The sequence below is a fragment of the Prorops nasuta genome, unplaced genomic scaffold, assembly GCF_024137725.1.
Source record: "Prorops nasuta isolate Cenicafe-Biocafe unplaced genomic scaffold, Cenicafe_Pnas_1.2 PNAS00002, whole genome shotgun sequence".
Lineage (NCBI taxonomy): Eukaryota > Metazoa > Arthropoda > Insecta > Hymenoptera > Bethylidae > Prorops > Prorops nasuta.
The window spans coordinates 11,479,063-11,505,459 of record NW_027116799.1 but is presented as its reverse complement, the minus strand read 5'-3'; the positions used below and the strand labels follow the sequence as shown (position 1 = coordinate 11,505,459).

The 26,397-nt window shown below is 30.6% G+C and overlaps 1 protein-coding gene across 1 annotated transcript in view; it reads right to left on the bottom strand.

The window, feature by feature from the left end:
• Nucleotides 1-26,397, bottom strand: part of LOC136781141 (SAFB-like transcription modulator) — a 91,234-nt gene that overhangs the window by 20,408 nt on the left and 44,429 nt on the right. Inside the window, exons 4-6 of the mRNA XM_066739889.1 lie at nt 25,458-25,709; nt 14,752-14,776; nt 13,434-13,590 (exon numbers count right to left, since the gene is read on the bottom strand). Coding sequence (XP_066595986.1) covers nt 13,434-13,590; nt 14,752-14,776; nt 25,458-25,709 — 434 coding nt within the window. The remainder of the gene's footprint in view (nt 1-13,433; nt 13,591-14,751; nt 14,777-25,457; nt 25,710-26,397) is intronic.

The window sequence follows — 26,397 nt, the reverse complement described above, 5'->3', positions numbered from 1 at the left end:
ACAAAATGCATGTCTAATTGTTTCTTCTTTAAACTGATGTGGAATTTAACTGTCCGATAAGTTATATCATATATACAAACAATTATCCAGGAGACAGTAAAACTTTCTTATTACTACGATTAAAGAAAAGTAGATGAATATTTGCTAATCGTTACTTAATATTCAATTATAATATAAAAAAAGTATTAAATCCAAATATTTATCTACGCTTCCCTAATTAGAGTAGAAAGAAATTATTATCTACAAAAAAATTATTTAATTTCTTATAAGTTTAACATTGAGTTTTATAATATAATATGTAATATATTTTTTGGAACTTAGTGAGATTTTATTTCAGATTGAATTATAATAACATGTTTATTGTGTCATTGTGAAGGCTTGAGTTGTAATATTATATATAAGAAATCAGAAATGATATCAGTTTGCCATAGTAAGAGCCATAATGTAAAGTTAATGGTGAGAGTTAAATCAAAGGAAAAGGTGGAGAAATTAACAAATTTGGAGGCCAATTCTTGATAATAAAAAGGCTTGCAAGTGATTTTGGGCATAAAGTTTTTGAAATATATAAGTCAATTAAATAATAAGTATAATGAAAACATCATCTAGAAGTGAAACAATAAAATGAAGTCATCATTTTAATATTTTGCATGCGATACATAATACAGTGAATAAATTTGGTAAAATGAAAGCAGTATATCTAAAATAGAGGCTTCCATTGCATTAATTTGTGTATTTTCTAGTATATATTGATGAAAAGAAAATACAAATGGCACTAGTTTGCTTGAAAAAGAGCCCTGATTCATAGTTGATATTGGGAGTAACAGTTAAGAAAAAGGTGGAAAAATGAGTCAATACATAAGAAAATCCTTGAGAGGGAAGGATTTGCAGGTGATTTTGGACATACAATTTTGGATTTAGAACTCATATAGTTGATGAAAATTATAATAAAATCTTGTGGATGTGTAAATATGAAAGGAATTCATTATTTCAATATTTCACATGTAATAGAGTATACAGTGGGTAACTTCAGGAAATTGAAAACAGTACACTTAAAAAACATAGGCTTCCATTGTATTAACTGGTATATATTTTACAGTTTATATTAATCAAAAGAATAAATAAATGTCACTCGTTTATCAGGGAAATAGCCATAATGCAAAGGTGATAGTGAGAGTAACAACTAAGAAAAAGGTGAAATTAAAGGTAAATTTAGAAACAAATTTTTGAAATCGAAAGGCTTTAAGGTGATTTTGGGTATAAGATGTTGAAAATATAATTCAAACGGTCATTGAATCCTATGTTAAATGCATCTAAAAGTGTAATTATGATAAGATCTCATCATTGTAATATTTTGTATTTATTTAATTGATTAATAAACTAATATCTCAAATTGAATAGTTACATTATCGAACGATGACAACATTGGAAAATGTTTTGTAGATTGAATTAGTTAAAACTATTTTTTAGTTTTAATTCCTATATCTTACAAAACGTTATAAGATCCCACAAAAAACGAGCTTCGCTTGTAAAAAAGGGACAGCAAGTACATAAGTCGTATTTAGCATGATTAATATATAATAATATAAAATATTTTAATTAAAAAAAATAGTGAAATCCAAATGTTAGGCAAGTATAAATTTTGACCATGGCGAAAATTGAAATTTGGAAAAAAGTAAATAGTAATACAAAAATTACTTGCCGGGCCTGTTGTATGCAGTCGCATTAAATAGCCACATTTATAACTTACGAGAAGCAACGATTATAAAGCAAGATAACGACTTACACATGAATATTACGGGCCCGGCAAGTAATTTTTGTATTACTATTTACTTTTTTCCAAATTTCAATTTTCACCATGGTAAAAATTTATACTTGCCTAACATTTGGATTTCACTATTTTTTTTAATTAAAATATTTTATATTATTATATATTAATCATGCTAGATACGACTTATGTACTTGCTGTCCTTTTTTTACAAGCGAAGCTTGTTTTTTGTGGGATGAAAAATTCAGCTATAAAGAATCTACGAAACATAAATTAAATAAGAAATATATATTTTAATTAAGAAATCCAGTGATATTAAATATTTAGGCAAGTATTTTTAATACTTGCAAAAAATAGTATACCATTAAAAATTAGCTGAAATCTAAAAGGATGTACGCGTCCCTGATTACTTATCAAAAATACATTTATAAAATTGATATTGCTGAAATTGTTAATGAAAAGAAAAATGTCAAATTGTCTATGAACAAATAACCCTTTAAGATAATTAAGCACCTTCATTTTTAAATAGAAAAATTTTTGAAATTTTTGCATTCAGAAATTAAATTTGCAACCAATAGGGGATTTATTAAGTCAGTACCTCTTTTGCATTATATTTCTACACCATGCTATACAATTGTTGAAAATGGAAAATTAAAAGTTTAGTTATTGTATGAAAAGTCACAAAGTGCGGGACTCTTGGCAAGTACCCCTTTATCTTCAAATATATAGTTTTGAATACAAAATTTTGAATATTTTTTTACTTAAGGGGACGTATCAAGTGGCTGCAATTTACTTCAAGAATATCTCTTACTAGCTTAGGAATATGAACTTTTCCATAGGACACAAATAGACTAGTTTTACTCTATTTGAACGCAAAACGGTCATGATTTTGGATTTAAATAAAAATATATCAAATATACAGGATGTGTAACATAATGTGGCACAGAGCAAAAAGTAAACGCGGAACGCACATGGTGGGGGAAGAATAAGTGCGTTATTGGTTTCACATTGAAAGCGAGAGACAAAGACACGAGATGGAGATAACTATACCCTGACAACGTGGCATATCGTCAGCTCACTCTCTCTCTCTCTCTTCCTGTACTTCCATCTTATCGTACCTTCTGTCATATTTATTGATGTAATTATTTAACAAATTATACAAATTTAGCTATCGTTTCCTCACCACCTAGTGGTAGATCACAAGACTCATTTTTTTACATGGATAAAAAATATTAATGAAATCCAATAAATATTGCATTAAACATTCGCAATAAAATATTTTAGTCTTAATATATATTTGTCGATAGAAACAAAATTCAATTTGACACAATTAAATATTTGTTCAAACTAAGTAAAACTTTTTATTGTGAATATTCAAAGACAAGATTTAATTGAATTAAATAATATTTTTTTGTCTGCTTAAAAAAACATACTTTGCTAACAAATGTTGGGTAGTGAGGAAAAGATGGCTAAATTTGTATATATAAATATTGTTAAAAAATTAAATTAATAAATATAATAAAAGGTACAATAAGATAGAAACAGAAATGCCGAATGAGAGAGCTAACGATATGCCGCGCTGTCCAAGTATAGTTATATCTTCTTCTAACGTCTTTCTCTCTCACTTTCAATGTGAAACCAATAACGAACTTACTCCCCTAATATACGATTCGCGTCTGTTTGCCTCTGGAGAAAATTATGTTATACACCCGTATATTAGGGTGGCCATTATAAATGGTGTTTTTTCATCATGACCGAGGCGCCCTCCCCAAATGCACGTCAAATAAAAATAAAAAATATCTGTGAAAAGTAAGCGCTGAGAGAGTAAATCCTAAAGTACCCCCTGAACCGTTTACATTTTCCCATTTAAATTACATGAAATTTTGACGGGCTCTATGGAAATTAATTTTGTATAATCCGAATTTGTTACCATAAAAATTTATAAATCATATAAAACTGTCAAATATAGTTATTAATATTTTTAGAAAATCCGCTTCAAATTTCAGCATAAATATTAGTAAATATATTTGACAGTTTTATACGGTTTAAAGATTTTTAAGGTAATAAATAGGGAAAAGCTAAAATTAATTTTCACTGTACATTAGAATACTTTGTTATTTAAATAGGAAAAAGTAAGTCGCTCTCGGGGGGAGTACATTAGGATTTCTTCTCAGAGCCTAATTTTCATGGATATTTTTTGTTTTTGTTTGACATATACATTAGAAGGCGCCTTTATCATTACAAAAACCCAACTATATTTTTAAGAAACATCCTAATATACAGGATCTACCTGTATCGCGCGAGCGGCGGTATATGGGGCATTTCTGATTATTTGACTATAGTAAAATTATTATATTTCGTTTGAATTAAGTAATAAACATAGCGAGTAAGACCATATGAGAACAAATTACGTTTAAAAGGGTCAAGATAAGTGTTTGAATTAAAATAACGATTCCAAATAAATGTTTTAAAATTTTGATGAGAAAGATAATGCGTAGTAAGTGCTTATGTGCTATACTGAAATAACATGATCCTATGTACCGCCGTTAAAGAGAGACACTTTATGATACAGGGTGCGCCACTTAATTTGAATCACAACCAACAGAAGACGAGAAATGTATAGTGGGGGAAGAGGCATCTTATTGATTGAAGATCTGTAGGAAGAAAGACATGAAAAGGAGAGGGATAAACCGAGTTCGCGTGGCTTATCGTCCCTTCATTCCCTCTCTTTCTTTCTCACACTTTTAGTACTCTTTTTCTTCAAAAAGTTATCTAATTTGTTGCTCGAAGAGACAAACGAGAGACTTATAGAAATGAGTCAGAAACAACAATTATCCTTGCTTGGAACGTACCCAACTCATTTCTTTCTCCCTGTCTCTTAATATTTATTAATTTAATTACTTAAAAAGTATAAAGAGAGAGAGAGAGAGAGAAAGAAAGTGGATAACATACTACGCGAACCGGATATAGCTCTTTTCTATCCATGTTTCTCTCTCTCTTTTTCTAAATCTTTAATCAATAAAACGCTTCTTCCTCAACCATGTGTGCTCCGCATCAACTCTCGCTCCTGATGCTAATTAAACGACACCCTGTATATCTGATATTATTAATTATTTTTTATTCTCGGTCAATAATTTAAATAAAAAAGAACCTTTATCACGTTTTGGCAAGGTTCAAAGGTTAAATAAAGACCACAAAGAAGTAAAAACATTGAAAAATGTGGAAGGATTTCTTGAAAAACTATTATATTCGTACGAAGATAAATGTAAAACTGTTTTACCAAAGCAAAAGATTAATAATCGGTTAGTATATAGGACAAACATATGAACTTTCTCAGTTTAGTAGGAGTATCTACTGTCTTTTTCCACTATCCAAACTACAACAGGGCAAATTTGTCATTGTTGCGCTGTTATAGTTTTTCCAAAAAATCTTCAACATTTATGGTAATGTTTGTTTTTTCTTTGTCTCAAATTACTCGTTGAAGTTTATCGCAGCGTCGTGAGGACTCCCTTTTTCGAAATTATTTCGATGATAAATAAAATATAATTACTAATATCCAATTTTTTTATCCTAAAAATAAATCTTTGCATCAATTAAGCAGATCAGTATGAGCCAATTTGGTCTCTACGAAAATATTCAAATTTCTAAAATTGTAGAAGATAATTTGGAAGTACTTTTTCGACGCTCAATGCATCCACTTAACGCAATAGCATATGTAAAAATTGAGGACAACTGTGGTCTTTTATGATGTAGCAACTCTACCTACGAAACGATAAAAACCTTCAAAGGTTGACACTAGTTATTTGCATGTTAGAGGTAGATTGATTAAAAAGTATTTTATGAATTGCTAACAAATCCTTAATAGAAGTGTTGTTATCAGGTATCATGATTATTAATGTTGTAGGATTTTTCTACCCAATGCAGCACAACTGTAGAGCTTAATTTGATACAGTCGGGTAAGTTTTCAATAATGAAATTATGGATTTTTTGACCATATCAATACAATAAATCAGAATGCACTAGGATTTTGGGACTAGAGACTGTCTTTTCGAAAGTATTCCCTTTCCCATTTTAACTTCATTTCACCTGAGGCCCTTTATCCAATCCAGATTAAGGTATCTGGGCTATCTTCACTCTGGTTTGGATTTCGGACATCTTGTAAGGGTAAAGCTGTTGGGAAAGGCAAGTGCTTCGAAAAACGAGTCTCGTATACCAACATTTTTGTCCCTTGCAATAAGTTATTGATATCGTTCTGATATATTGGTCTCTTTTACTTCGTATATGTGTCAAGATGTATTTAACTAGTTAACTGAATCATCAAAAAAAAAAAAAATTATATACTTATATTGTCGTAAAAAACACAGCCTATAATTACTATATTCATCTTAACACAATTTTCTTGTTTTTTCTTATGACGAGTATACTCGTCAAACTCTGCAGTTAACTGGTTAAACTTTGGTCTTATTTTGGCCCATTGCTACAAATTCCTACGTTGTCAATACCAACGACATAAAAATGAGCTCTCATTACGAGTAGCAGTAATAAACAAATGCAGACTTTGTGAGACGGCAGTAGATAAAGGTTGCAATGTGACACTAGCATGACGTTATAGCAAGGTATAACAGTGAATCTACGTTCCATGGCAAAAAGTACCTAGAAAGGTGCTTATATTTAAATTTTTATATCCAGAGAACCATCCTCCAGGTTTTTCATGGGTATCGAAGACTTTCCATTGAACAGCCTATCGAATTATCCTCTTTTAAAATCACTCGGTGGTATTATTACACCCTGTATATGTCGATCCTTAAAACATTAACTTATAACATACTTTACAGGTGGTTATTAAAAATATATCTATAAAACAAATATTATTTAAATATTCTTCTTCACTTGTCCCATCATACGCTTATTGCTACAAATAACAAAAGTTTATATTCATCTTTTATAGTCTCATTTGTCGTTATGCAAGTTCCTCACGTTTAATTTGTTGCTTCTCACTCTTCTTCAGGAATAACACTATCACATTGTAGAAATATGTTCGGCACAGACACACATAGTTAATGGGGAAATCTTCTTCGAGTCCTAAATTCCTTGATCATGCCATGTCAAATAAAAGAAATCGTATGATACTGACTTCTTTTCTTCCACAAAAGTACTTCCTGTAATCGTGGTCCACTTTTAAAGATTAATGCCCCTGTTGGGGACAAATACGCAGCACTCGATATCAAAGTAGGATTACTCTGTTGAAATATTATATATACATTTTTAAAGTGTGCTAGCCAAGTTTTAAGTTTCTCTAGGTGGGATTCCCATATTCCGAACTTGACAATTTTAAATTGGGGGGAGGGTTGAGCAAAATAAAGTAGATATTATTGTCTACAAAATTAATTTGACACTTTGAGAATATCTTCCCAGAGCCATAAACTACTTTTCAAATATATAAGTATATATTGGACCTAGGATTAATTTGACTGCCATTAAATGCTATTTAATATAATTTAAGACTATAAACGTGTGTTGTTCTCGATACGTAAATTAAAATCAGCACTGTGGAATGGAGAATCTACAATTAACAACTGATAAAATACGAAATTTTATACATATCTCTAATAACTTATTGACCTCTGCATAAGTCTAATAGTTTATTTAAAAAAATTAAAAATATTTACTAACAATATGAGGGAAGATGTGGTCATCAGTTGCAACTGAAATTTTAGAAGAATCAAAAATTGTTGGAAGAAAAGTGGCGCGCAATGAAATTGAGCAAAAAGAGAATTATAGGCGATTTGTGCCCATTATGAATGTTTAAGCTTGATATAAACACTAAAACTCCCCACTAGATATGTTCTTGCTTTGATAAAATATTTGTATACATATATATAACCATTCGTGTGTATGTGTGAGATTAACAATTGAGTGGCAACAATAATGTGAATGCAGTGGGTGCTTTCCAATTAGCTTAAAAATCGACACAATCGAACACAAATGATATATTGCATGTCACGCAAACTATAGATTTCTGTCCGATTGTGTCGATTTTTAAGCCAATTGGAAAGCTCCTAGTGATTTACTCGTGTTTCTTTTATTTTATAGCGTTATTGAAGCAAAAGCAAGTCTCGAGCATATCTAAGGTAGATTTATAGTGTTATTAGGTTATTAACGTTAAAAAATTTGTAAACATCTCAAGTGTTCAGTGCTGCAATATTTTAGACTTTGCAAAAAACTCATAAAAAGCAGCAATTCGCCTTTAATATCTCCAAAATAAAATAAAATAGTTGTGATGAAGTAAACTCTGTCAGTAAAGGAACTATTTGGAGATTAAATAAAAAAGTATACTAGAATGTAAATAGATTGACTGTTCTTGGTAAGTTCAGATGATCAGACCGAATACATTAATTACTCTTGTAATATTTTTGAATATATACAGGGTCTTTCTCTAACGGCGGCATATAGGAGATTCGTGTTAGTTGACTATAGCGCTCCGGATGATGGTATCTGACAGCGCTGATTGGTCAATATCGTGTAGTGCCAACATGAAATAGTCCATTACCAATACATGAATACGAAAAATGAGATTCATCCGCCATTTTGGTGTGGAGAAATGTTTACATGCTGATCGTAGCAGAAAGAGGTGTAAAATGGAAAAATGTCAAATGTTGTCGTTACTAAAGTAAAAATTGAATACTTTGAATGAAAATGAAGAATATTCGTACTTTCCATTCATTATTTTCAATTTTTACTTTAGTAACCTTACCATTTGACATTTCTCCATTTTACACCTCTTTCTGCTAGGATTAGCATGTAAACATTTCTCCACACCAATATGACGGATGAATCACATTTTTTGTATCCAACTATTGGTAACGGCTTATTATCTGTTGGTACTACGTAATATTGACCAATCAGCGCTCACAGATTCGATTATTCCGAGTGCTATAGTCAACTAACACGAATCTCCTATGCTTCGCTGTTAGGAAAAGACCCTGTAGTAAAATAACTTTTATTTTTCTCATCATTTATAAACGATATTTGTGGATAAAGAGACACGGTAGTTTCTCGATGGCAAGTACATATAAAAGTAGATAATGACATGTCTGTACCGCCGAGCACTACTGTGTAACTTATACAGCAAGTTTGACCGTCTCAATTTTATACCAATTTATTTCAATGAATGATCAATTGTCATGATTTAAATAAAGCTTTCATTTGAGCCCACAAACATCAAAATCGGTTCACGCAATCCAGAGATCTCATACTCTGTTAGCTATATATATAAAGAAAAATTTCATTTCTTTCCGTCATCTTCTTCTTCGTCTTCTTCTTCTCCAGCCAGAGTGTATGTCTCGGGCTGAAGTTGGTCGCTAAGAGGTAAATGACGTCATTCTTTCTCAGCGTTGCCAACTAGTTAAACTCAACTACAAAATCATGGTTGTGAACTTGCAAATAAATCGATGTAATCGATATAACTAATCCGGAGACTTGTTAACTGTCAATTGTAATATAAGGTTATGTGTATTTAATACAGTGAGGTTATTCATTGTTATGTTAGTGAATGTTTAATTTTTAAAATGCTAAATAAATTCGAATAATAATGACATAAGGAGTCGATAATTATTAGATAAGTAAAACAATATTTTAGAATACAAGAGGTTATATGCTTTGTGGTACTTTGTGAAATTTCTATTTCAGATAAAATAAATAGAACATTTCTATTTTCATTATTGAGGATAGAGCTGACTGGATAAAGTCAGATTAAGATTTACATATTTTTAACACTGTGCCAAGGAGAAGTATTCTTTCAACATTAATGTGCATTGGTGATTATCAGGATCATATTAATTGCAAGATATTGTTAAGGTATTTGAAAATCATATACTAAACTTCCAGGTATTGAAATCATTAACAAAATGCATGCTTAACTTTTTTTTCTTTAAACTGATGTAGAACATACTCTCCGATAGGTTATATCATATGTACAAACAATTTTCTAGGAAACAATATAAAACTTTCTTATTACTACAATTAAAGAAAAGTTGATGAATATTTTCTAATCGTTGTATAATATTCAATTATAGTATAAAAAAGTATTAACACCAAATATTTATTTACGCTTCCTTAATAAGAATAGAAAATATTATTATTATCTCCAAAAAAAATTATCCAAATTTAATTTTTTATAAGAATAACATTGATTTTTATAATATAATATGTAATATATTTCTTGGTACTTAGTGAGATTTTATTGCAGATTGAATTACAATAACTTGTTTATTGTGTCATTGTGCAAGCTTGAACTGTAATATTTAATAGAAGAAGTCAGAAATGATTCCAATTAACCATAGAAAGAGCCATAATGTAAAGTTAATGTCGAGAGTTAAACCTAAGGGAAAGGTGGAGAAATTAAAAAATTTGGAAGCCAATTTTTAATAGTGAAAGGCTTGCAGGTGATTTTGGGCATAAATTCTTTGAAATATATAAATCAATTAAATCATAATTATAATGATAACATCATCTAGAAATGAAACAATGAAAAGAAGTCATTATTTTAATATTTTCCATGCGATTGAATTTACAGTGAATAATTTTGCGAAACTGAAAGCAGTATATCCACAAAAGAGAGGCTTCCATTGTATAAATTGATGTATTTCCTAGTTTATATTAATGAAAGGAAAATATAAATGGTACTAGTGTGCTGGAGAAAGTGCCATAATTCAAAGTTGATGTTGAGGGTAACAGCTAAGAAAATGATGGATAAATATGAGCTAATTTATAAGAAAATCCTTGAGAGTGAAGTGCTTGCAGGTGATTTTAGGCATACAACTTTGGAATTAGAAATAAGATAGTTGATGAAAATTATAATAAAATCATGTAAATGTGTAAATATGAAAGGAATACATAATTTCAATATTTCACATGTAATAGAACATACGGTGTGTAACTTCAGGAAATTGAAAACAGTACACTTAAAAAACATAGGCTTCCATTGTATTAAATGGTATATATTTTACAGTTTATATTAATCAAAAGAATAAATAAATGTCACTCGTTTATCAGGGAAATAGCCATAATGCAAAGGTGATAGTGAGAGTAACAACTAAGAAAAAGGTGAAATTAAAGGTAAATTTAGAAACAAATTTTTGAAATCGAAAGGCTTTAAGGTGATTTTGGGTATAAGATGTTGAAAGTATAATTCAAACGGTCATTGAATCCTATGTTAAATGCATCTAAAAGTGTAATTATGATAAGATCTCATCATTGTAATATTTTGTATTTTATTTAATTGATTAATAAACTAATATCTCGAATTGAAGCTTTACATTATGGAACGATTAGAACAATGAAAAATGTTTTGTTAGATTGAATTAGTTAAAACAATTTTTTTGGTTTAATTCCTATATTCTTACAAAACGTTATAAGATCCCACAAAAAAACAAGCTTTGCTTGAAAAAAGAAGGACGGCAAGTACATAAGTCGTATCTAGTATGATTGATATATAGTAATATAAGATATTTTAATTAAAAAAAATAGTGAAACCCAAATGTTAGGTAAGTATAAATTTTTTCCATGGTGAAAATTGAAATTTGGAAAAAAGTAAATAGTAATACAAAAATTACTTGACGGGCCTGTTGTATACAGTCGCATTAAAAACCCACATTGTTAACTTACGAGAAGCAACGCTTATATTGCAAGATAGCGACTTACACATGAATATTACGGGCCCGGCAAGTAATTTAGTATTACTATTTACTTTTTTCCAAATTTCAATTTTCGCCATGGAAAAAATTTATACTTGCCTAACATTTGGATTTCACTATTTTTTTTAATTAAAATATTTTATATTACTATATATTAATCATACTAGATACGACTTATGTACTTGCCGTCCTCTTTTTACAAGTAAAGCTTGTTTTTTGTGGGATTTTATGTACGTTGAAAAAGTTACAGTTTAAAATTTAATTGGGCTGCATATATGGAATACTGGAACGAGATAAACTTAAATTTTTCAAAAAGATTTGAATTTACTGAAAGAGTGGTACAATTGTTCTGGAAATGAGCAAACTAATTTTTAAAGGGATAAGAGCTCCTTATCAGCGATTTTTAGCTTCGAATTATAATTAAGAATTAACAACGCAATTATTTCTGTAAGTAATCACTTTGTAAATTATATGTTGTACATTATAATGATATCACAATTCTCTTTCTCAAGGTTGTTGAAAAATTTGCCATGTTTGACGGCGCTACAGAAGAAACCTTAACATCGTTGATTCCTCGAAATGCTTTAGTTAACATCTTTTAGGCAGAAATGAATGAGAAACTTGGTAGCCAACAAACTGTTGGAGAAAATCACGTTCCAGTTGAAATGTTTTTTACTCTTTTATATGGTATCATAATTTGGTGCATAACTAAATGAATTACATAAAAATGATTATATATACAGTTGATAGTAAAGTAATTAGTATAGCGTTAGGAAAACCTTCTCGAAAATGCCATTATTCTCAGCTATCATCCCTATTGTTTTGTGCATACTTTAAATAGAAAAATATAAATAGCACACTGTTAGCTAAGATTTCAGAATTAAATTACTAAATGCTGGACCTTGCTAATTAGACTAATTATTAATTCTATTACGGAGTGCCCTATTTAATTTGTCACTTGTTAGAATTAAACAAACTCTTTTTTGGACTCAATTACTTTGTCATTGTATGCTGCTGAAAGTATTAATAATTTAAAAGTATATAAACCAAAGATGCTTCAGATCTTATTATAAACCACTAAAAACGCTCATTTTTAAACCTTTTCAGCCCGGATTTTAATAGGCCTTCAAAGTTATTTAATTGGACAACCCTCAAAAATAACCATTCTTAGGGAAAGTCGGTGATATTGTTACACCCCGTACACACCACTATAATCTAGGATATTAAATCGCGCGCGCTCTCTCTCTCTCTCTCTCTCTCTCTCTCTGCTGCAGTCTAATATACAATTTTGTCGAACAAGGACAGAGTGATATTAGTAAAGCCAAAAACGAATCAAATTCCTACAATGTACTAATCTTACTATTTCCACTGATTCTTCAATAGTAACTATTAAAGCTGTTGCTTTTACATTTGGTCAATATACGAAGAGAGAGGATATCCCTTTTCCGCATTAAATATGAAAGATATGACGCTTTAATATTTTTCTTTTCCTAATAATAAAAATAGTTGGGTGAAGAGATAGGGTTGTGAATTCCCTCTTTCAGAATTCGCTAATTGAAACGAATGACCGAGGAGTTGCGCTTGATGACGATAATATACCACAGCAACCAATTTTCAATATAATTGATCGTGTTAATTTTTTTCAAAGCTGTTAATAAATTTCTAAATACGTTTGCTCAAGTTGATCAAAATGACTGCTAGGGTTTTTAACTAATTTTATGGGAATCCCCCTTAACATACATTTCAGAGTTAAGTATTAAAGCCTAAAAGTATATGTTATGAATAGTTTGTATTTAATTGAAAAGTGGGAATAAATTAATCTTGCTTGTGAATTCGTTAAATTATTCACTCTTCAAAATCCACAGTTCGTGTAGCAACTTAATCCTGCTGGTGATGTACATAGAATAGAAAGTCATTCTAAAAGACGTGCACTTCGTCGATGAATTATTGTGACTTCTAGCAATGGGACCAACCTCTTACTTCCATCGCCACCTTCCTGTTTGTTCTTGATTCCAACGTTGTTCGCACCAGATACCATCCCTTCCTTGCCGCCGACACCACTTTCCGCTTTACTGCTCCCTTTAGAGTCTCCTTTTTTGTTCTCTTGCAATTTCTTCTCTCCTCCACCATCTACAGAGACAGTCAAGGTAGCATAATCACTGTATGCCAAGTGAGATTTCTCTCTCCCTAACGTTTTTCTAAACAGCTTCTATGTTCCGGACCTTTGGTAATTTCTTTAGCCGTTAATTAATTAATATGACGTTGTATAATGTTGATAGACTAGTAAGACCATGTTAAAACAATTATTAGAACTTTATATAAAATAACTCAATTTATCAATTCAAACCACCAGCTCAACTTAATTATGCAGGGTCCACCACTTAAAACGCTCCAGAGCAAAGATGCAAGAAACCGTGTGTCTTCGTAACTGTGTAAGAAATTGCGTTGATTTGACACAACCTTTTCGGAGCTTTATGCTATTTGCTTTGAGTACTTCTTGTGAATAATTGTGATATCTTTAATAATTACTTTAGCAGAAAAAATATTAACGACTTTTTACTATTATGCCTTGAGGCATTTTAAGTGAGAATCCCATAAGGTTCCTAATTGGGGTTTGGTGGTATCTAAGAAGAAGCTAAAAAAGCAAAAATCACAGAGCGTATAATGAGCCTTAGAATTAGGTATCTATTTTAACATCCTATGACATGAAAATCGTTAAGCAGTGAGCTTCTCAGGCTTGTGGGTTTTACATCGTTGCATGATTTAGAGAGTGATGCAGCTTTCCATAAATCCTACAAATCTTCACATTAATTGCAAACCGAGAATTTCGTCCAAGTTGCATATAAGCTAGGTCCTTTGTATATCCATTGTCACTTCGCTTCAATTTATGATCCAACGTTGCTCTATGTATCACAACCAATATTACGATACGTCAAATTTTAGTTCTACTTGACCTTTAGGACTAGCACTTAGCAAACACGTAAGTTTTTTTTTATTTTAAAAGAAGATAGATGTTATAGAGGCCAATATTTCCATCCTTGGAATAGGAGTTTGTGTTGCTCCAAGCTCATATAGACGTCTGATCTTAATTCAGTCGTTTGTAGAATAAAACCTGTCGTAACTGTCAATATCTAGATTTCAGACAATTCATCAATATAGATGTTGTAAATTTAGCTCCTTAATTATTTTTTCGTCGACCAAATGAAGTGTGGAGTTGATTCACCATTACAAATACAATTTGTTTTTATACTAAAATTAATCATTTTATATATAAATTTGCAAAATTCTTACCTTTGGATTTATCATGTGATTCTGTCTGCAAAAAAAAATGTTAAAATAAATATTAAATGCATTCGTAGATTAAATGTTTCTTAAATCGACGCTTATACCAGATATGAGATTAAAGTGTCTTAGCTAGAAAGCCATAAATGCAATAAGGAAACATAAGAAAACTTATCTAAACTCGTTAAGTTCAATTCCTATACAGGGCGGGCCCGTTATTTAACCCTTAAAGTGCACTAGAGGTCTAAAATACCCCAAAGAAAATAGCTTTAATTATAACTTTTCGGATTTAAAGTTTTGTGTTTGTACCGTCAATTGTGAAAAACAGATTCATGAGAAACATTATTAATTATTTTCGTAATAGAATACTTGAAAAGACAAGATTTGTAGACATTATAAAAAGTTGGGGTCTTTTAGACCCCATGTACCTTTTATGATATTGATAGGAAGTGTGCGCTTTAAGGGTTACAACACTTCAGAGTATAAATACAAGAAGACACATGTCCCTGTAACTATTAGAGATATTAAAATTTTGTATAAGAACCTTTAATGAATGCAAGCAGTAAGACGTTTTGAAAAGATCTTATAAACATTTTGATATCTCTGGTAGTTACAGAGATATACGTATTTGTGTATTTATGCTCTGAGACGCTTCAGCTTAGGGACTCTTTATCTATTAAGGTTGTTCTTATTTCGACAAATTTTAAATTTTTATAGCAGGACCCGTTTATTTTATTCCAAATACTAGAAAAGTAAGGTATGCCTAGCTGTATGTCAGTTACACAATTTTGCTCCACGACCTAGATACTCTTATTTTCCTCATTTAAATAACACTGGTTTTTCACAAACATTGGGATTTATTCTCCAGCTCGAAATGTGCATCGTTTTAAAAAACTCTCAAATATATGTCACATATAAATAATAGAAAATTTAAGTGATTTTCAGGTATATCCATGAGGAGTGGCACAATATTGAAATCAATCCTAAAATTTACAATCATTTTAAATTCATAGACGTCATATATTTCTGAATGAATTTATACATCTTTATAGTGTTTTGAAAAGCTCTTCAGACTAGCTATAAAAAGATAAAAAGTAAGGATATTTAATTAACGAAATGATGGTGACCTTCATATGACCTTGCAAGGTAAGACCGATTCTAGAATAATATGACTCATTTTAAGTTAAATAACTTTTGTTTCTACCATTTTGCTTGAAATATAATTTTTAACAAATATATCAAATTTTCTCCTTGAATATACGATTTATTAAAAGAATTTGCGAGATGATAAATTCACATTTTAAAAGAGATATACCGGGTGTATCAGCAATGATGCTCTTTTAATATTAACCACATATTCTTGAGGATAAACCAAGTCAAAAAGTCATGTGCCATTAATACCGTAACAGCATCATTGCTGAGATAAATCAATTTTAAATCGATAAATCAGGGCTTCGATTCAACGGAAAAATTATTTTACTCTCACTTTCGTTGACATTTCCCTTTCGATAAACAAAAGAAGTTCGTACTTCACCGTTCCGTACTGTCACGCGCACACATGTGCAACTATACCAATTCCAAACATTACCTCTTGACGTCTTGCATTCCTGAACGTAGTGCTGATGAAATGTATTTTCTGCCTATTATTAAAAGGATCCTCGAAAGCACCTATCAAGTTAAATATTATAGGTAGCGATACGGCATTATTGTTAGATTAACTTTGAAGTCGTATTATTTTTTCGATAACGCGACATATGAGTTATGCTAAGGTGGTAAAAAAATAAGCATTATATTAAAAAAGCGATTATAAGAAATTTGATTGTTATCTGTTTTTGAAAATCCTACTGTTTTATCAAATAGAGCAGTTTGCTACATCATTGGAAGAACAAACTGACTCGAAAATTGGTTTTCATGTAAAGCCCTAGTCTTCTCTAGAAATTTCAATCTAAGTGGAGAGCTTGAGGGGTCCTCTAAGAATAAATAAGCCTTCCTCCACTCTTCGAAAGTACAAACCAAAAAATTGAGGATAATTTCTTCTGTATGCCATAGATTATCCATAGTGCCTGCCTGAATAGGCCTGCCGGTAATACTAGTCAATTGCTAGGTCAGATTCTAGTTTATGGAGACTAGAAAATTGCATGATCCTAAATAAGATATTTAACAATTTACTAAGGAAATTATAATAAAAGGAAAGGAAAGCATGAATATTTACTAACTTATCTTGAATGTTTTCGTACCTAGATGAGAGCGAACAAAAACTATAAATAATAATCTATGGCATTAACAAATAATTATTCTTACTTTTGTGTCTTATCCTTCCATAAAATGGAAAAAGGCTTATTTATTCTTCAAGGGATCCTTCAGGCACTCGGCTTAGGCTTAGATTTTGAGACAAGACAGTGGCATTATTTGTGTGAAAACCGATTTTCAAGTCATTTTACTGTTTCAATAAGGTAACAATTGGATCTATGTAATAGAACAATAAAATTCTCAAGAAGCGAACAAAAATTTCTTTCAAATCGTTGTTTTAATATAATTCTTCATATACCTTATTAGATATAGCAGTTTATAGGGCTCGTCATCTAAAAGATAAAAGGACTTGAAAATTAATCTACAAATAACGCCGTATCGTTACCCAGAGTTTTCAACTAAATGGGTGCTTTCGAAGATTCTTTTAAAAATAGGCAGAAAATGAATTTCATCAGCAGCAGTATCAGGAATGTAGGACATTTGAAGGTAATATTAATAATCGGCGGAGTTGAGTGAGTGTGTGTATGCGTGTACGACAATACGGAACGACGGAGAAGTACAAACTTTTCTTGTTTTTTGAAGGGGAACTGTCAACGAATGCGAAAACAAAATAATTTCTCTGTTCAATCGAAGCCCTGACTTATCGATTTAAAATTGATTTATCTTAACAATGATGCATTACGGTATTAATGGTACATGACTTTTCCACTTAGTTTATCCACAATTACATATGATTGAAATTGAAAGCATCATTGCTGATAAACCTTGTATGTGCCTCAAGAATTATTGTATTAAACAAAAATGTAAGTTTAAATATTTCAAAAGTCCTCTTTTCTTTCCACGGGTAGCTTGAAGAGTCAATTTCCAATAATTAATTTATTTATTACTAACTTGTGAAAATCTGTTTAACCCTTTGTAGCACGATGCCACCTTTCTCGAAGCACTTTTTTGCAAATTTGAAGTAGTTTAAAATCGATTTAACCAATGTTTTTTATATTTTTATGACCGTGGGATGTTATAGAATTAAAATTCATGCAAGAAGGTATAAATTTATTTGTTAATTTATTTGTATTAATTAATAACTTAAAAGTAAACCATCCTTTTTTTTAACAAAACTTCCTTATTGTAGCGATTTTTAAACATCATCGTACGGAAAAAATTATATAGAGGTTTTAGGGATATTGGTTACGAACCTGATGTCAGAATTTAGAAATTCAAAATGGCGGATACAAAATAGCAAGCAAAAATTTCAATTATTACCGTATTTCAAAAGCAAAATTATTATACAGCAATTTACGGACTTGCTGGTTACGAATCTGAACTCAGATTTTTGTGAAAATAGATTTAAATTCAAATTCGTAATCAGCGACCCCGAAGACCGTTATATAATAATTTTTAATGAAATCGGGTAATATTTTATAATTTTGATCGCCATTTTGAAATGTTAAAATCTGATGGCAGATTCGTAACCAGCGACTCCGAAGACACCTGTATACGAATTTTTATAAGAAACCGATCATATAAAAAAATGTGTACCGCGAAGGGTTAGTGAGAAATATGTTACACTTGATTCAATTTCTGAATTCTGCTATTCGCTTCTATCAATATAACACTATATCTTTTAGTAGGGTTATATATGAATACTTCTATAAAATTTTAATCTCATTATTTTGTTTAATCGATATATTTTGTATTAGATATTTTACAGATTTCTTCGGAAATAAACAAGCTTAGTAAACATTGCATACTTTTATCTAAAATAATTGAAAAACTAGTACTATTTTTTACCACGATAATACCTTTCCTAGGACTTTTATGTACTTGCAGTCTTATTTTTACAGAAAAGGTTTACTCTTTTATATATTATATATTCTTGTAGTTGTAACCTATGTCGAGAAACTTCCAAATCAGTATATTAATATGCTGGCGTAAAACGAACGAAAACCGCATCGATAGTAAACACATGATGAAGCAAAATGAATTTTAAATTGTTATTGATTCTATTGAAACGCTAATAAAACTTGCATTTATTTAATAAAATTTTAAGTATGCAGAATGAGTGTTAGTAGCATTTTCAAAGGAGTTAACAATAATTTAGTATCGATTTTCACGATTAAGCGTTAGCTGAGGTAGATACGGTAATCTTCAATTGTATTGTATGTACAACCAAGCAGTTTTAGAAAGTTCCAGAGATAACCTATAAAAATATCTAGTGAGAAAGGTTTTCCTATTGAAGAAACACAATGATATCATTACGTACTCTTTGAAATTTCACCCAAGAAGGGTCTCCCATCAGTATTATCTCGTACATACTTTAGAATATTCTAAAATTGTCTATAAACGATTATTTTTTAAATGCTTATTTATCGACATATTGGCTACGTTTGTTTTTCTACTGCCAGTAGCATGAGCACTACTTTAACTTTGCGAATCATTGTACATTAACCAAAGACAAAGGAATACATGCAGCAGTATTGCTAGTACTAAAACAAACGCAGTCATCGCATCGTTTTCACAGTAATTCCTCAATTTGTGTAAACTTAAGGTGGTTCAAACGACAATAAAATTTCTGCAGAATCATTTAAAATTTTAAAGAAACGTTACTTAGTCATGTAAGTATAGTGTGCTAAAATTTTGAATGATGTTACCGATGATATAAGTAAGAAATAACCGTTTGAAATTGACACTTTTAACGTGTAGCCTATGGGCGATCAACACAATCTGAAGAAAATGGTCTCGTATTGCAGTGACTGCACAAAGCAACAAAAAACTGTAGTGATATATTTTAAATTATAAGTAATTTCTTAATCACCGAAAATGTATACATTACCGATAATAAACTGCTATTATTCCACGTGAAAAATTTCAAAATCTCGTATACTTGTGTATATTCTGCATGGAAATGTGGCAACTATACTCAAGTTATATACGTATTTCTTTTAATATAATTTTTTCAAAAAGATTTATAAAAATGAATAAAAATAATACTTAAACCATTTATTTTTTACAAATTGATTTTCTATATCAAACAAAATAAGTAAAGTACTCCTATCAATTTTGTGACTACTTAGAACTCTATTTGACTAGGGAATCGCATTTGAACCATTTTAAGAGGATATTTTCTATTCATTAATATGTTTTTCAGCCGATGAAAAGGTACACGTCAATTATTTTTCATAGTACCACAAGTGTACAAAGTTTAATAAAAATCAGAGCGATAGAGTTGGGGAGGTTCACCTGTAAGTAACCTTATCCCTCGAGTGCACATGGTGTTACCGTAACCACTAAATTATATTCAAATTTGACGTTTGGCGATCGACTTGTATATAAAGAGACACGGTAGTGTCTCGACGGCAAGTACACATTAAAGTAGATAATGATATGTTTATACATATACCGCCGTCGAGTCACTACTCACTTTTACAGCAAGTTTGGTCGTCTCAATTTTCAAATCGAATTTTCTCCGTGAATAATCCATTAACATAATTTAAGCAAAGCTTTTCTTAAAATGGTTTTGAACAAGCTTTCATTTGAGTAGCATTTTACTCGACGACAGAAATACTTATAGTATTTTAAAATCTCACTCGACATACGTAAAGTTGAATAGATTTGGTAGAAAATAAATAACAAGCGAAGTAACGTTCTTGTGGCATTATTTTAACTCTATGTGCAATGTAAGTGAAATTTCCTATCTATTTTTGGTAAGTTAATGTGAATAAATCTCATATCAGGTATAAGTTAAATCACGTTAACATGAAAATCTGATTTTTACAATCCGATCCTGCAGGTATTTATCTGATAGCTTAACCCTTTAAGGCTTAAATGTACGAATTTTGTACATTATTTTCAGCGGTATATGAAGCAGGAAATAAAGAAGAAAAAAATCCTGGAGTATCATTTCGTGTATATTTTCAACTGCTCTGTCCAACCATGTATTGCAAATTACTCGCAAACGCTTTGCAAAAAAGATACGAGCCTCTTTTTTTATACAAAATCATTTTGTTCAGGAGTAAAAGTTTTAAGATAGGCATTGAGAGTGGTAGAAAAATCGTGACAAGGATGTTCAAACTTTCAGATTAAATTTCTTCTTCCCTTAAAAATTCAATTTGGCGTAACAAATACAGCGTCAAAAGCGTGAAAATGAATGTTTTCTACAACAATTACCGTATTAAAATTATTCAAAAACACATTATATGTATTTTAAAACACGTGAACATGGCATCATATATTAGAAGACCATATAGAACGAAGAATATTGTATAATTTTGAAATAGCGTCATGTTTGAACCTGCGAAGTCACTATAAATGACTAAGATTTAAAATTTTCCCCTATTCCACTATAAAATTAGACTCTTGAAAGCTGTTTTTTCTTTTTATTGGCTAAGTAGCGTGACTTTATCATCATATGTTATTGCAATATTTGCGTGTTACATAATGCATATAACAAGCTGTTAAATAATCTTAAGGGGCTATACCAGTGTAATTTTTTCAAAAAATCGTTTATTTTTTTTTTGCTGATTCAATAGTTTATACTTTCAAAAATATCCTGTGAAAGCGGCAAGGTCGTATCTTGAATAGTTTTTGAATGGCAGCGTTCTAAAAATCGACCGCTAGCAGGTATAAACCGCTCCAGCTGCCTATGGGCGGAGTACCGGAGTTATTGTGTAGTCCCTCGAATCTTTCGCATTGTAAGCAGTATATAGGTAATATAGGGGGCCTACATAGGTATATACGGTACTTGTATCATGCCATTTTAAATATATTTAGAGCCGTTTAAACGCATTTTTCTCAGCACGACATTTTTCAAAATTGCTGACATCATAACTCAAAGAGAAATTGACCGATCGACTTCAAATTGAAACTTAGTATTCTTGAATATATTTACTATACAATAACCTACGATCTTTTTGATTGATTGAAAAATGTCAATTTGGCATTAAAAAAACGACCATTTTTTCATCCCAAAAACGACACTTTACTTCAGAACTACGCCACTTTGTTAATGTTTGATATTTTTCAAAAATCGTAGGTCATTGTATAGGAAGTATCTTCAACTTTAATTACCCTTTTGAATTTTTTTGATTCAGCTAGTCATTCGTCCGGAATCATGTCAGCAGTTGGGGAACTATTTTTTTTTGGCACTTCCGAAGAATGCACATAACTCTTTTATTTTTCAATATTTTTGTAAAAAAAAAAAAAAAATTCAAATATAGTTGAAAATATACCTTTTATGTCAAAAAATTCAAAACATTATAACGTGTACTTCCTTTTAAAAAAATCCCCGAAAATCGCCTAATTATTCATGGGTTACACTGGTATAGCCCCTTAATACGGTATAGTAAAAAACATTACCTGACGCTTTCGATGCCATATTTGATGCGCTATTTTATATTCTTACACGGAGAAAAAATTTAATCCGAAAATTTGAATATCCTTGCCGCGATTGTTATACCCGTCAATGCCTATCTTAAAGCTGTTACGCGTGAAAACCAATGAATTCATAGGAAAAAGAGGTGATTTTTCACATTTTTTGGCATAAAGAGGCTCGTATCTTTTTTGCAAAGTATTTGCGAGTAATTGGCCGTACATGGTTAGAAAGATCAGTTCAAAATACATACGAAATAATACCCAAAGAATTTTTTCCTCTTCGATTTCTTACTTCCATACAGGATGTTTCTCTTACGACGGAACATAGGATTGTGTTATTTGACTATAGTATTGAAGCACTTACTATACATTAACATAATTAATAAAAGCTTCGATAGTTAAGTTTTAATGGTTACTTTAGTTTAAGGGGATCCATTGCTCGTCGAGAAAGTACTTCCAAATTATCTTCTACAATTTTAAAAATTTGAATATATTCATAGGGACCAAATTGGCTCGTATTGATCTGCTTAATTAACGTAAAGGCTTATTTTCTGGATTAAACAAAAAAAAAAATTGTAAATCGGATATTAATAATATTTTATTTCCCATCAATAATTTCGAAAAAGGGTGCCTTTATGACGCTGCGCCAAACTTCAACGAGTAATTTAAGACTAACAAGAAGCAAATATTCCCATAAATGTAGAAGATTTGGTTCTTGTTGGTCTTAAATTACTCGTTGATGTTTGGCGCAGCGTCGTAAAGACTCCCTTTTTCGAAATTATTGATGGGAAATAAAATATTATTATTAATATCTGATTTAAAAAAATTTTGTTTTTTTAATCCAAAAAATAAGCCTTTAAACGTCAATTAAGCAGATCAATACGAGCCAATTTGGTCCCTATGAATATATTCAAATTTATAAAATTGTAGAAGATAATTTGGAAGTACTTTCTCGACGCGCAATGGATCCCCTTAATTGCTTCTATTATTCATTATAAATATAATTTTATTTAATTAGTTTTGATGACTACGTTTAATACTTAAATTAAACGGAAAACAGTAATTTGACTATAGTAAAATGTACTATAGTCAAATAACACGAAAGCTCCCGTGTTTTGCTGTTAGAGAGACACCCTGTATACCGCTGAGTATGATATACAAAATGTGTACATTTGGACGTTAAGGGGGTCGTCTAGTGTATTAGATCAAAAAAATCGTTTTCATTTTTAAATCACATTTAAAACATGTGTAGAATACGTGAATAAAAGGATTTTTCAAAATTCGAAGCCGTTCAAAAGTTTCAGTTGTAAACTGGTGGGTTTATACACAGCAAGTATACTGGGCGCATGAGAGTTTGTTAGTTTTTCTCGAAACACGTTTTTTTCAAACTGCTGCCATGATATCTCAAAAACTAGTTGATCGATTATGTTCAAATTTACACAGCATATTCAGTATATGTATAGTTACAAAGTAAACTAAAATAATTAACACTGCTTGAATAGTTTTTTTTACCAGCTAGATAGAACCAAAAAAAAAGCGAAAAATTGATTTTTAATTTTCTAAAGCGTGTAACATTTTTTGTTTTTGGAATTTTAGCTTCATTTTTGTTCACTTTATAGCCACAAGTCTCACAATTAAAATGGCACTTGAATTTTTAATTTTAAATAAGCAGAACAGCCGGAATCATGGCAGCAGGGGAGCACCGTTTTTTAAACACAAATTCCTGTTAAGCAGCGTATCTTATATTTCGTGCAAAATATTGACATGAAATTTTTTAAAACCTTGTTTTAAATGTTAATAAAACTGATATACAAATTGTAGATTGTTTTATTTAAATGGTTCGCCAAAAATAAATTCTTAAAACAGAAATAAAAATAAAGCCTTCACACTAGACGATCCCGTTAAAGCGTTAAAGTAACACAGCTACGCAAGTAAAGTCTGTTTTCCTGATGTGAGAGTCTAGCCTTGTTTACTATATGTTCTCGATTTTACTAAATTCGAATCCAGGATCTTGCTATAACCTCAAAAACCCCATAATTTCATCTATCTCGCCCGTATAATCAACTGACTGAAATTGTAATTTGAATACTAATCTTTCAAACTCTATCTCCCTATAACTCTAACTTTTAAATCCATAAATATGTTGAAATAACAATAAAAGCGAATGGACATTTTGGTTGATTTGGTTTTCTGCCGCTTAAGGGTGCTGAACGTATATCTGCCTCTTGTTTAGTTTGTGTTCCAATATCTTAAATAGTTATAAGTTTATGGCGAAGTCAGTTTTTGAACAGTAAGTTTTTGTAACGGTCAAGTTGTAATAAAGAGATGTTCTATTGTATTTTTCATTTCCAATTTTTTGACAATTAATTAGTTAGTAAAATATTACAAAACACAAAGGTTTTCATGAAAATACTATATCCAATGCAACCTCATTGGTCAGTGTATATCAAATCAAATAATCGCGTACGTCAGACCTTCGGTTAAATCTTTGCGCGTATCTGCTAGGAAGGTCAATGTGGCGGTAAAATGATTTGAAAAACTGACATTAGTTGAATAAATATGAAACTATAAATGTATGTGGTTAATGTATTTCCAGTACGTAAGAGCATGTTCCATTTGAAACGAAATAAAGATTCTGCGAGAAAAAATACAGTGAATAAAGGTATGCGGTTATTACAATAACGTATTTATCGCGTTAAATGCCTGTCATACATGGTTATTGGAACTGATAATACATTCGGTTATTGGTTACAGAGTAATCTGATTTAAGAGCTTCAGTTTTTTCTAATTACAATATCATTATCAGAATTAAAGGGGCCAAATAGATAAAATAATGAGTTTTTTTAGGTTATATGTAAAAATCTCTCCGTGTTGAGTTAAACAGACCTTAGATTCGAAATCAACGACATCCAAAGCATATGATAAACATGGTTACATTCACAGATCAGGAACAGATATTTTTGTGTGCATATCTAATTCAATGTAGAAAATAGCAAAACGACTAGTTATATAAATTGGATTTAAGTTAAATAAGAATCCTAATTTGCGCGACTCCTTAAGAATCGAGGTTTTAACATTAAACTGACATTCCAACCTACCTCTTCAACCAGCAAATTTTCTTCATCCTCTCCTATGGTAAGATTGATAGAATCTTCATTATCAATTCCATTGGTTTCACTTATATGAGGCTGATTAGAGGCTTCAATTGATACGATTTGATGGCACGTTGAAATATCCGGTCGGTTAGAAGAAGTATCTGGAACTTCGTTCGGAACTTCTGGATCTTGCGTAACTGAAGCTTTGCTTATTTTAATATTTTCAGATACATTATAATCGTCAGACTGACTTTCCTAAAAAAGAAGTTATTTCAAATTAGAAAAAAATAAACACGCGCTAATTAAATCTACTAATTTTTAAATCGAAAGTCCTTCATATTCATTTAAAAAAATGAAATATTAAGAAAAATAATGTTAGTCGACAAAATGAAACGTATTTTTTGTAATATAGGATCTATTATTCATTTCCAAAAACATTGGTACGCTAAATTCAAATCCGGTAGCACAATTGATGTATCGTGTAATAATTTTTTGAGATTTAAATCTAGAGGCAACAAAACGTTATTTTAACCCATCTTAAAAGCTTATATCTGAGTAACAATATTATGTAAATAATTTTTGGTAGGTGCATTATACAGTATTATTCTTCTCTCTCAAAATACATAAAAAATTTGGTTTCACCAGGGTATTTAAGATTAAAGTATTACAGTTATATGTTTCTGACACAAACACAGAAGTACTGTAACATCTCACATAACGCTTAATAAGGATGTCAAATCGTTATGCTTCAAACTTAAGTGTCTTAGTAAAACAATGATCGTATAATAACAATTGAAAATGTATTTTGAGTATGATGAGTATACAGAGAGGAACTGTACAGACGAAGAGAGAGTTAAGTGTTAGCACACGTATTAGCTCTTACCCACTTCTGTCTACCGTATTAATTAAGACTTAGAAAAGAGAAACTAGTACGAATGTGACA